The 11454-nt window shown below is 48.6% G+C and overlaps 1 protein-coding gene across 1 annotated transcript in view; it reads left to right on the top strand.

Annotated features, from left to right (window-relative positions):
• Positions 1 to 1083: 1083 nt before the first annotated feature.
• KIAA1210 (KIAA1210 ortholog) overlaps positions 1084 to 11454 on the top strand; it is a 37418-nt gene continuing 27047 nt past the window's right edge. The window contains exons 1-3 of the mRNA XM_047081799.1: positions 1084 to 1112; positions 4791 to 4861; positions 10616 to 10781. Of these exons, the coding sequence (XP_046937755.1) occupies positions 1084 to 1112; positions 4791 to 4861; positions 10616 to 10781 (266 nt within the window). The remainder of the gene's footprint in view (positions 1113 to 4790; positions 4862 to 10615; positions 10782 to 11454) is intronic.

The following is an 11454-nucleotide window of genomic DNA, read 5'->3' as shown; positions in this document are numbered from 1 at the left end:
TTCGAATCTCTCTGACTTCTCTGTCTGACCTCTGGACGCGCTTTTCAGAAGAGCTTACCTGATTAGGCTAGGCCCACCCACACTCAAGGGGAGGCGATTTATGGGGATGCACACTAGGGGGGGAGCAGCAATCTTCGGGGCCGTATTAGAATTCTGCCCACCACGGGCTCTATGTAAAAAAAAAAAAAAAAAAGCATTTCAGCCCTTCCAGATTATTTAAAAAAAAAAAAAAGAGGCCAGCTGCTTTCCATTAGCATTCCCCACTCTGAGAAGGGGGACAAAGCTATCAGGCAAAATCTTCTGAATCTTTGAACCTGAACCGGGCTGTGGTTAAAAAATGTCAACAACCTTGGAAGTCAGGCCTTATTCCTTTTTTGTCTTTCTTTTTTTTTTTTTTTTTTTTACCCCCTAGAGCCCTTGTTCAGCCCTCAAGTCAGACAGTCTGAGAAGCGAAAGTCAGCTCCGAGGCCTCAGCATCTAGGGTCGGCCGAGAGAGAGCGAGCAAGCATTTAAATGATGACCCATAACGAAACTCCGTGTCTCTGCGGGGCCAGGCTTCCCAGTGACCATTATTTTTTTTTTCAATGTATGAAATTTATTGTCAAATTGGTTTCCATACAACACCCAGTGCTCATCCCAAGAGGTGCCCTCCTCAATGCCCATCACTCACCCTCCCCTCCCTCCCACCCCCCATCAGCCCTCAGTTCTCAGTTTTTAAGAGTCTCTTATGCTTTGGCTCTCTCCCACTCTAACCTCTTTTTTTTTTTTTTCTTTTCCTTCCCAGTGACCATTATTACATGACTTTATGTTCCTTGGAAGTGGCTCTGGATAAAAACTTACATTATCTCCTCTTTCCTTACTCAGCTGGCCAGCTTTGACACGGGTTTCGCGCACAGGGGACTTTTACCGAAAGTGTGAATCGTCTTGTCCCCGTCTGTTTGAAAAGGGCGCCACTTTGGCACCGATTTCCCATTCGTCGCCGCAGCCACCCCCCCACTCCCTGCCCCCGGGTCCATCCAGAAGAACATACAGTGGGCACCTTCGATGGCGCCTGGTGTCGCGCTAGGTGTTGGGGATCTCCAGATGAGCAAAATGCGGTCCCGGTCTTCAAGGTGACGTCAACTGTGACAGAGGCGTGTGCAAAGGACCGAGAGCATGGGGCATGCGTGGGTGGCGACCTTTGAGGAACGCGTAGGATTTCAAGGCGCTGGGGATTAGGGCATTGGTATTCTAGGCCAAGCAGCCTGTGGAGAGCCCAGAGTGTGGGAGGACGTGGCGTGTTTGGGGAATGACTGGCGATTCTGGACGTGAGGGTGTGAGCGGGGGTGGACTTCTGGGACAATGGAAGGGGGCAGGGGACACCAGATGGCGGAGGGCCTTGAGCATCAAGAACTTGGCTTTCATGCGGAGGGCGGCAGGAAGTTGATGAACTCGTGGAAGCAGGGGAGGATCGTGGTCAGAGTGTTATCTGAAAGGAAACATTGTGACTTTTTTTGAGATATCAGTGAGGTGACAGTTTTTGCTAAATGTCATAAAGAAATAAAAGTATAGACCAGAGGCCACTCATATATATATATATATATATATATATATATATATATATTAATGTTTATTTTATTTTGGGGAGGGGCAGAGAGAGAGGGAGACACAGGATCGGAAGCAGGCTCCGGGCTCTGAGCTGTCAGCACAGAGCCCGACGTGGGGCTCGAACTCACGAACAGAGAGATCATGGCCTGAGCCGAAGTCGGACGCTTAACCGACTGAGCCACCCAGGCGCCCCCAAAAGGTCACTCTTGACGAGCCCTGGTCTAACTAAGGAACACATTCACTTCAGATTTATATTAGCCTTAATGGGACACGTGAAAGAAACACAAGGATGCTTCTCGGAGGAGATGTTCGGAAGGCCAAGCGCTGGTTAAGAAAGTCAGCCTGAGGGCAAAGGGAAAGAGGGTTGCTGGTGGTGGAGGCTATAAATAGAAGGAGGCAGCATATCTGCTCCTGAAGCTTCCTTCCTGAAGCTTCCTTCCTTCCTTCCTGAGGATCCGGGCCCAGCCCAGCTGAGTGGGGCTCCACACCCAGGGTTCTGGAGCTGGGAGACGAGGAGCTTCCTCCCCCAGGACAAATGTTCCTCTGCCTCCTACAGATGCCTCTACTTGTAAGAAACTTCTGGCCGCAGGGGTGCCTGGGTGGCTCTGCCGGTTAAGCGCCCCACTTCGGCTCCGGTCATGATCTCACGGTTTGTGAGTTCCAGCCCCGCATAGGCTCTCTGCTGTCGGCAAGGAGCCCACTTCGGATCCTCTTTCCTCCCCTCTCTCTGCTCCCCCCCCCTTGCATGCACTCTGTTTCTCTCAAAAATAAACATTAAAAAAAAAAAAAGAAATTTCTGACCACAAAGACGGCTCTTGCATTCCTTCTCCTTCCTTTATTGAATGTAGGCATTCATTCAACAAACCTTTCTTGGGTGCCTGCTACGTCTACGTACCGTTCTAGGGGCCGGGAGACTCAGTGAGGAACAAAATTGACAACGCCCCTGACCTTAGGGAATTTAAGTTCCAGTAGAGAAGACAGACAAGAAACAAGTAATACAGAATATAATTTCAGGTGGCCCTGAGTGCTATAAAGATGTTAATAAAGGGTCATGTGGGGCGCCTGGGTGGCGCAGTCGGTTAAGCGTCCGACTTCAGCCAGGTCACGATCTCACGGTCCGTGGGTTCGAGCCCCACGTCGGGCTCTGGGCTGATGGCTCAGAGCCTGGAGCCTGTTTCCGATTCTGTGTCTCCCTCTCTCTCTGCCCCTCCCCCGTTCATGCTCTGTCTCGCTCTGTCCCAAAAAAAAAAAAAAAAAAAAAAAAGGGCCATGTGACGGAGAGAGACAGGAGGCTCTAACCAAGAGGGTCACGGAGGTCTTCTCTGGGAGGTGATGGTTGAGCTAGCCTAAATGCTACAAAGGAGTCAACCATGCAACTAGCGGGGGACAGAGCCCTCCAGGCAAAGGGCGCAGCAGGTGCAAAGATCCTGAGACTGAAAGTGTGTTGTTGATTGTGTGTTGGAGTGTGTTGGAGATTAGTGAGCAGGCCAGTGAGGCCGCAGCAGAGGGACAGAGGAGGAGGGTAGCAGAATTGACAGTCAGGGGGCGTGGGGGTGGGGCCACATCTCATAGGGCCCAGGATAAGGAGCTGGGATTTTGCTCTGAGCGCGATGGCAAGCCACTGGGGTGGGGGGAGGTTGAGCAGGGGACTGACGTGACCGATGTGGCCACTGTGTGGACAATAAGAAGGCAAAAAGGGAAGGAAGGAGACCAGTGGGGTCATTGCAGTAATGCAGCAACAAGCTAATGGCGGTTCAGCCGAGGCAAGAAATGGTTGGATTACAGAAATACGTAGAAGAAAGGAGCTCCTAGATTTCAGTCTGAGCATTCGGTTAGTGGCATTTTCTGAGCTTGGGAAAACTGGGGTGGGAGAGGAGTGAGTACGAGTGAAAGCAAGAGTTCCATGCGCTGTTGGTTGGAGATGTTGGCCGGGCAGTTGGTTATAAGAATATGGAGTTCAGGGAAGACATCCAGTCGAGAGGGAGAAACTTTGGAGTCCAGTGTATAGAGGGTATTTCAACTCTGAACGAGATCATTTAGGGGATGGTAGCCAGTAGTCACATGGGATCCTTGAGCACTTGAAATTGGCCAGCTCGAATTGAGATGTGCTGTGCACGTCAAATGCAAACCACATTTCAGACTTAGCATGAAAAAAAAGAATGTAAAATATCCCATTGACATTAGTTTTAGAATGATTACACGCGGAGCTGCTAATATTTGGTCTCTGTTGAGTTAAATAAAATATGATAATGTGTTGGTTCTATTGAGCTAAAACTTCAGTGTGGCTCCTGGAAATTTAAAAATTACAGATGTAGTGGGGGCACCTGGGTGGCTCAGTCAGTTGAGCATCCGACTTCGGCTCAGGTCATGATTTCACGGTTCATGCGTTTGAGCCCCACATCGGGCTGTCTGCTGTCAGCACAGAGCCCGCTTCGAACCCTCTGTCCCCCTCTCTCTGCCCCTCCCCTGCTCGAGCTCTCCCCAAAATAAATATTTTTAAAAATTCCATACATGGCTTGCAACTGTGGCTCATGTTAATGTTTCTATTTAATGGCACTGGTCTAGGAAATTATTGTAGAATAAAGAGGGCCAAGGACAGAGCTTTTAGGTGCAACAATGTTTCATATCTGGGGAGAGGAGAAAGATTCAGCAAAGGAGATTGAGGACAGCCAATGAGTAGGAGGAAAATTCAGGGAGTGTGATGTTCAGAAAGGCAAAGCAATAACATTATACAAAAAGGGGGAGTGTCCAGTGGTGCAGGGAAGTCAAGTAACTGATGGTTGCATTTAGCCAGAGCAGTTTTTGGTAGAGTGGTTTAGAAGTAGGTTGGGTTGGAAGCCTGAATAGAGAGAACCCAGGAGAACAAGAAGTGAAGACATAAGCCTAGTAAGTATAGATGAGGTAACTCTTTAATGTTTTGCTTTAAGGAGATGCAGAGAAACGGGTGGTGATGGGAAGAGAATTTCTCTAAAAAAATTGGTGCTCCTGGCCCAAGGAATTCTCCTGTCTTCCCCTGGGATTTCTGAGGGGCTTCTGAATTTCTTCACCCCGTTGCTTCTCCCATATCTCCAGGTGGAACTGTGTGTGTGTGTGTGTGTGTGTGTGTGTGTGAATGGATACACATCCAAGTACAAAATGAGTGTGTAAAATGAGTGGATAGCAGACGATGATCTTTTGCTTTTTCACTCAATATTTTACTGTAGTGATCCTACTATGGCTGAATCCCTGAGGGAAGCTTCTGGAAGCCTGGAAGTTCTAGAGGCCGGTGATGAGGGTAAGTAGCCCAGTAAAATGTTGCTAACTAGACCTAGCTTTCTTTACTGTGTTGAACCCCTAGGGAAAAAAATCAAGTCACAGGCAAACGAGTTCATATCAAATTTCTAATAATATTAGACCCAGTGCACATTTACTTTGCAGTCTTTTCACCTCTTCTCTTTCGTGTCCAACTCTGGTATCAGAAGGCTTGTCTGAGGCCCTGCAGTCCTCTGTGGGGATGGTTACCGGGTTCTACCTGCTAAGGCAGGAGAAGTATTTCTGCTTAATCAGAAAAAAAAAAAAATCGGAGCCTACCATGATCCAAGAGATTTGACTGAAGTTGTACTATAGATAGTAGTCCAGATTTAACCAATAGATAAGTTTGTAATGTGAGGAGTAAAGGGGGGAGTACAGATAAAAGATGCCACCACAAGCTTCTGTTAAATACGACTCAATTTATAAAACTGCTTTTTGTGAAACTTACTCGGATGTGAATCCATTCCGTAAACTGTGGGGCCACCTACGAGTGATGCGTGGCCATGGGCAGAGTATCATGTAAAGGAGGCAAAGGTCACTAAATGATGAACTTCACTGACACCCCACCCCCCAAAAAAAGGAACCATCAGACATAAAATAAGACATTGAATCTAAAGACAGAACTAAATGGAACAGTTCACTGGGTGGTTTTTCAAGTTTCGTTGAGTGTTCTTTAGCCGTTGTATGATGTGGAAGACTTGGTCTGGAAGAATAGACTGGAACTCTGTTGTGGCTTTCCAGGGGCATGATTTCAGTGATGATGGGGGGCGGGGGATGCTGAACTTGGTGCATGGATCCTTGAGAACAGAGCTTGGGTCTTCGTTTCTGTGTCACTAATGTTTAGTAGCGGGTCTCAGAGAGAGTAATTAGACACCCCAAATATTCGATCGATGAATGAATAAATAAATGAACGATAGGCCTCTCCACCAAGGCAGCTCCAACAACCAAACCAACTGACCTCTTTGGATATGAGTTAGATGCCTACAAAAGAAGGTGGCAATGCGGTTCATCTTGATGAAGAGTGGAGGTAAGGAAATGCCTTTTCTCTGTTCCCAAGATTTCGTTTTTAAACGACCAAACATTTGGGTATGTTTTTAGAACTGGTCATTGCTAACCAGAGAATGACATGGCTGTGTGGGGGTTGATGGAAAGAAAGGCTAGTTAGAAATGTTTTCTTTCTAACCAGCGATGCAAGAGAACAAAGTCAACCATTATGCGATGCATTTTTACAGCCCATTAAGTTCAACCCAGATGGGCTGCCTGTGTGCGTGGTGGATAAGGAAATCTACAAGCCGGAAGCAATGATTTCTTCCTTTGGAGTTAATGGTGTTTTCCTCTCTGGGGGGCAAAACTGCTTTCCATGGGCTGTTTTCTGGCACGTGACAGGCCCTCATTGGATGAGGATGTTGAAAGCCGCTGACTGTTTGGGAATACATAGTCCTTGGACTTGGACAGGGAAATCGATGGCTTTGTTACAGGAGAAGTGCAGACAGCTGTCAGCCGGCAGCTCACTGACCACCACTGCTGTACCCTGTGGGGGCACGAGTTACCCAGTGTAGAGGTGACCTACGTAAACATTGCTGGATACAAATGTGGGTTTTGACCTCTACCTGCTGCCTAGGTCCACCTACCCTTTGCACTTAAGCAGCTTTTGAAAACCAGCCTGTGCAGGGCTCAAAAGGCCAGCTCGTGCACTTGGATATATTGCCACTGTGTCAGATTTCATTAGGGTTGCAAAAAAAAAAAAAACAAAGTAGCATGTGGACAATTCCCAGATTTGTATCAATTTCCCAGGGCTCATCTCCATACATGGGATCTGATGTGGTTGAGGGTGGGGAGCTTTCCTAAGCCAAAACAGCTTCCACCATCCCCTGCGAGACCAAGTCTTGGCTTCCAAGTCCACTGCCCTGGGTCAGTGAGCCACCAACCTGCCACGTGAGGTGGTTAGCATGTCTTGGTGCCCCGCCCCCCTCCCCCCAGCTCCACCAACAAAGCTCTACCCCCGCGGTACTCAGAGCTACCCCACAGGGACGAATGGAAACATAAGTTTCTTTCTAGTGCCCACGGTTGAAAACAGACATGCATTACTTAAGGTATTTTGGACCCTCGTGGGAAAACAAGTTGTTGTTGTTGCCTGGCAGGAATGGAAAATTGGGGGGAGATTGAAATACATGCAGAATTAAATTCTTAGCACCGGTTACGGTTCTGAAGTCACTAGACACATTGCTAATTTAGGGGCATAAAAATGTGTGAGCGCATTGTTTTGTCCGCCCATACGACGACTGTGCTTGGTGCGTTCAGTTGTATAGCCTGAAGAGTTTATAGTAGTGTTTTTATTCAATTATTAAGCGTTTCTAGATTGTGTCACAAGTGGAGCCACCGGCCGCCGATGCTCTCCTGCCTTCTATTCTGGGATTTTGAAGCGAGAGGGGCAAAACTCGCCGTGTTTCTAAATACTCTTGAGCATCAGGTTGTTCCTCTGCCAGAAGGCCAGAAGGGGACTGCCGGGCAACAACCAATAAATCTTATTCCTTCTGGGTGATAAACGGCAGTGTCTGCAGAGGCTAAAATGATAATGGTGTGCTCGTTCCCACTTGTGAGGGGACGCTGGCCAGTCCGTCCTTACTGGGCAGCAATTATTTAGCCAGTTGGGGCTGGCTCACTCTGGTTCGGGAGACGGTGCACATCTGTTCCCAAATGGCATGTGGTAGCTTGCCCTTGACCTCGGTGCGAGTATTTATACCAGAGCAATGGGCAGATGCCACAGATAAGGGCATTGCCCGCCCCTCCCCCCCCCAAGGTCCAGTTGGTAAACCTTTTCCGGCAAAGAACTGGTTATAACAATTGGTATAATGTAGTAATGAGGATTTTTCATAAAAATCTCACTATTGAATCAATTTTAGAAATCATTCGGGGACAGGGAGATCAAGAGAGGAGGCCAGAGGACAAAATATCGGTCATTTTCGAGCCAGCCTCCACTGTACAGCATGTTCCTCAGCACCTTCGCACTGAATGTTCAATGAGGCCACGCATCATTGAAAATAACTTATTATTTAATGATTATTAATTTGTCACAGAAATTAGTTTCATTATTTCCTGAAACAATTACAGACGCAAGCTTGGAAAAATTACGTTTCCTGCTATATCTTCATGTTTTATTCTTTCTGTCTGTAGGTAGATTTGCCAAGGTGGTCCCAACCGTGACCCTATTTAGGCACATCCTATTAGATGAGAAATTGCCTGAGCCATCGCAAACGGAAATTACTGAAGCGTTGATGATCAAGCAAACAGTCCTATAGTCTTCTTGCCCCACCCCATGCTGGCTTCTGCTTCTAATCATGCATATCGTACGGTTCACTATTGAGTGATCGATACGATATTAACCGTAGATAGATAGAATTGATAGATCAGTTCTACAGATAGAATTGAATCTGGCCTTAATAAACAGGTAATTATTGGGGCGCCTGGTTGGCTCAGGCGGTAGAGCATACATCTCTTGATCTCAGGGTCATGAGTTCGAGCCCCACACTGAGCTTAGAGCTTACGTTAAAAAAAGTTTTTAGAAAAGAAACGAGTGATCGTTGATTCCCTAGCGCTAGGCCACATTCATTAGCACTTGCAACATGCCAGATCCTATGTTAAGCTCTGTACGTACATTATCTACAATTTATATCAACCCCGGCAAGGGCCAGTGTTTAAATTATAGGATGCTTAAGGATGACTCTGCTCAGTGATCTCAATTTAAGGGAAGTGACAAGCTGTGTTGGTATTCTGCACCCCTCAAAGGACTCAGTTGTCCCTTGGGTGCTACCGTGTGCCTTGTGCTGTGGTGGATGCTAAAGAAGATGCCGACGAGGGCCAGCCTACAGCCTTGACGTCGGGGACAGTAGCTAAGACACAGCACTATATCTCATTCCTTTCTCATTGATACCCAAAGCATAGTGAGTGCTTGGTCTTAAATATTTGTTGGATGGATGGATGGATGGACGGATGGATGGATAGATGGATGGATGAGTAGATGAGAGAGCATTCAGATGTAAAACTTGGAGGGCCAACAGTCAAGCTTTAGGTGTGCAGAGAGAAGGGTTCATTGTCGTGATTGGTGGCACACTGGACTTAAGGCAGGCCTTGAAGTTTAGAAACCTTTCTAATAGGCGGGTTTGGGAGTAATCGGTATGCAAATAGGCCGTAGAGTTTCAGAGCTAGAAGGAACCCTAGTTCAGCCAGTGTGTTTTGCCAGACATTCTGCTTCTTTGCACTTGGGAGACAACGCTGTTGCCCAGTATCTTAGAGCTTCACCGTACACGTGGGCATCTTGAAGTTCCAGAAAAGTCTTGTTGGAAAGCAGAGCTCTTAACTTCGTCTAATCCAGCGTTTTCCACAACGACCGGACCACAGATCCCTTTCTCATGCAATAGACATAACGTACGACAGCTCTCTGAACACACTTTGGGAGATGCTGATTAGTGTGATCCCTTCTTTTCCCTGTAGAGTTCCAGAGAGGTTGAGTCACTTATCCGAAGTCACAGAGCTAACCGATAGCAGGGCCAAACCGAGGATTCCAGAGTGTTCTGGCTCTTGGGTGGTACTTTCCATTACATCACTAAGCCTTTCTAGTGGCAGCCCCATCGACCACCCCCCACCCCCCACCCCCTTGCCCAGACCCTTCCCTGCCAGCCCAGCATTGCTATGCTGGCAATAGGCCTTCCAGACACCAGATTGTTAGGAATTGGGATGAGACAGCTACGCTGGTGAACGATTGCATGCGAAAGCAGTAAGAGCTGATTTCTCCCCCTGAAGGCTGCAGCTCGGACTCCCCTGTCCTTGCCCGTCTCCTGCTGAGCCCCGATAAAGGCACATGTGCTTGTTGGGAGACTAACAAAAGCCCAAACAGCCTTAGGAGCATCGACAGCTCCCATTCCGCGCTGCTGCCCTGGTAGTTATTGTAGATCGAGCAAACTTCCAGTTATTTGCGTTTGCAGAGGGCAGGAGCCCTGACGATAATCCAAACCCACTGGCAGTAATCGGCGAACGCACACAGTGCACGTAACACACGCACGCCCACACGCTTGTACGCACGCACGCACACACGCACCCCTTGCAAAACCCTTTGGTGTCTGACTCTGTCATGCCTCTGGCACGGGCAGCTTCTCTCCCTGGTGGCCCTTTCTTCCCAATCCCCAGCCGTCTCCCTACCTCATAACCCGCCTCCTTGAGGACGGCCTCCAGGGCTGCGCCGCTCCCGACAGCGCTCACCCCGTGGGGCTGCACCCTTTCACACACAAGCTAGGGCAGAAGCAGCCCCCGCCAGGGACTCCGGGGGTCCTCAACTGGATTGCCATGATTCCGGATGCCCGGTGCTGCTTATTATTATCATTATTGGCTTAATAACTGCTGCATATGAATGAACGTCTTAGGTCAGCAAAGAGGTGTGGGCTGGTGGGGGAGATAGAGAGGCGGGCTGATGCCCGGTGAGTTGTGCCAGCTTAGAGGCCGGCCCAAAGGCCGCAAGCTGGGGCCTGAGCTTCCGGGCTCCCCAGAGACTCAGCCGCTTCGTTAATCCTGAGCTGTGAACAAGAGAACAGGCCAAATGAATGGTGCCGGGGGGTGGGCGAAGGCCGAGATCTGCGAGGCACCGGGCACCCCAGTCCTCGTTCCTGTCACAAAGGCCCTGTTTCCTCCCCCGTCCCTCCCTTCCACCGTCACACCCTGCCTTGCTTGCCTTCCTACCCTCCAGGAAAGAAGAAATCCAAGTTTAAAGTCTTCAAGAGCTTCTTTGGCAAGAAGAAGAAAAAAGAGCCCGAGGACGCCTGGGGAGGGAGGAAGCTAAAACCAAGCCTGTCCAGCAGCAGCATCAACATCTCTGCTCTGAAGCCAGTTCACGAAGGTCAGACTGAGCCTCGGTAAGCTCAGGGGGGTGTGGCCACCGCCAAGGCAGCCAAGGCCCCGGGGGCAGGGGGGGGCGGCGGCGGTTTTCTCCACGCTCAGGTGTATGCCTGAGCCGCTGGGTGGCTCAGTTGGTTAAGCGTCTGGCTCTTGAATGCGGCTTCGGTCGTGTTCTCACGGTTCGTGGGTTCGAGCCCCCACCTCAGGCTCTGCACCGGCAGCACAGAGCCTGCTTGAGATTCTCTCTCTCTCTCTCTCTCTCTCTCCCTCCCTCTCTGGCCCCCCACCCCCACTCGTGTGCTCTGTCTCTTTCAAAATAAATAAGCTTAAAAAAAAAAATCCGTGGGGGAGATGGTTATGGGCGGACGGACGTGTTTCAGAGCTCACAAATCATACCACTATTGAGTGATCGACAGGATATTGACTGTAGATAGAACCGATAGATCAGTTCTACCGCTAAATAAATAAATAAACAGGCAAACTTTAACAATAACAACAACCACAAAAAAGAAGTGGCAAGAGCAGACATCCTTGTCTTCTTCCTGATCTGAGGGAGAAAGTATTCAGCCTTTCATCATCATATGAATATACCATACACACTTGGTAATAGTGTATCATTCTTTATGTTGTTGGATTCAGTTTTTTTTAATGTTTATTTATTTTTGAGAGAGAGAGAGAGAGAGAGAGAGA

This window comes from Lynx rufus, unplaced genomic scaffold (genome assembly GCF_022079265.1).
Source record: "Lynx rufus isolate CCGP_SWC_20201006 ecotype Redwood Valley unplaced genomic scaffold, mLynRuf1.p SCAF_19, whole genome shotgun sequence".
Taxonomy (NCBI): domain Eukaryota; kingdom Metazoa; phylum Chordata; class Mammalia; order Carnivora; family Felidae; genus Lynx; species Lynx rufus.
The sequence above is the reverse complement of the archived record's forward strand: the minus strand, read 5'-3'. Positions and strand labels throughout refer to the sequence as shown.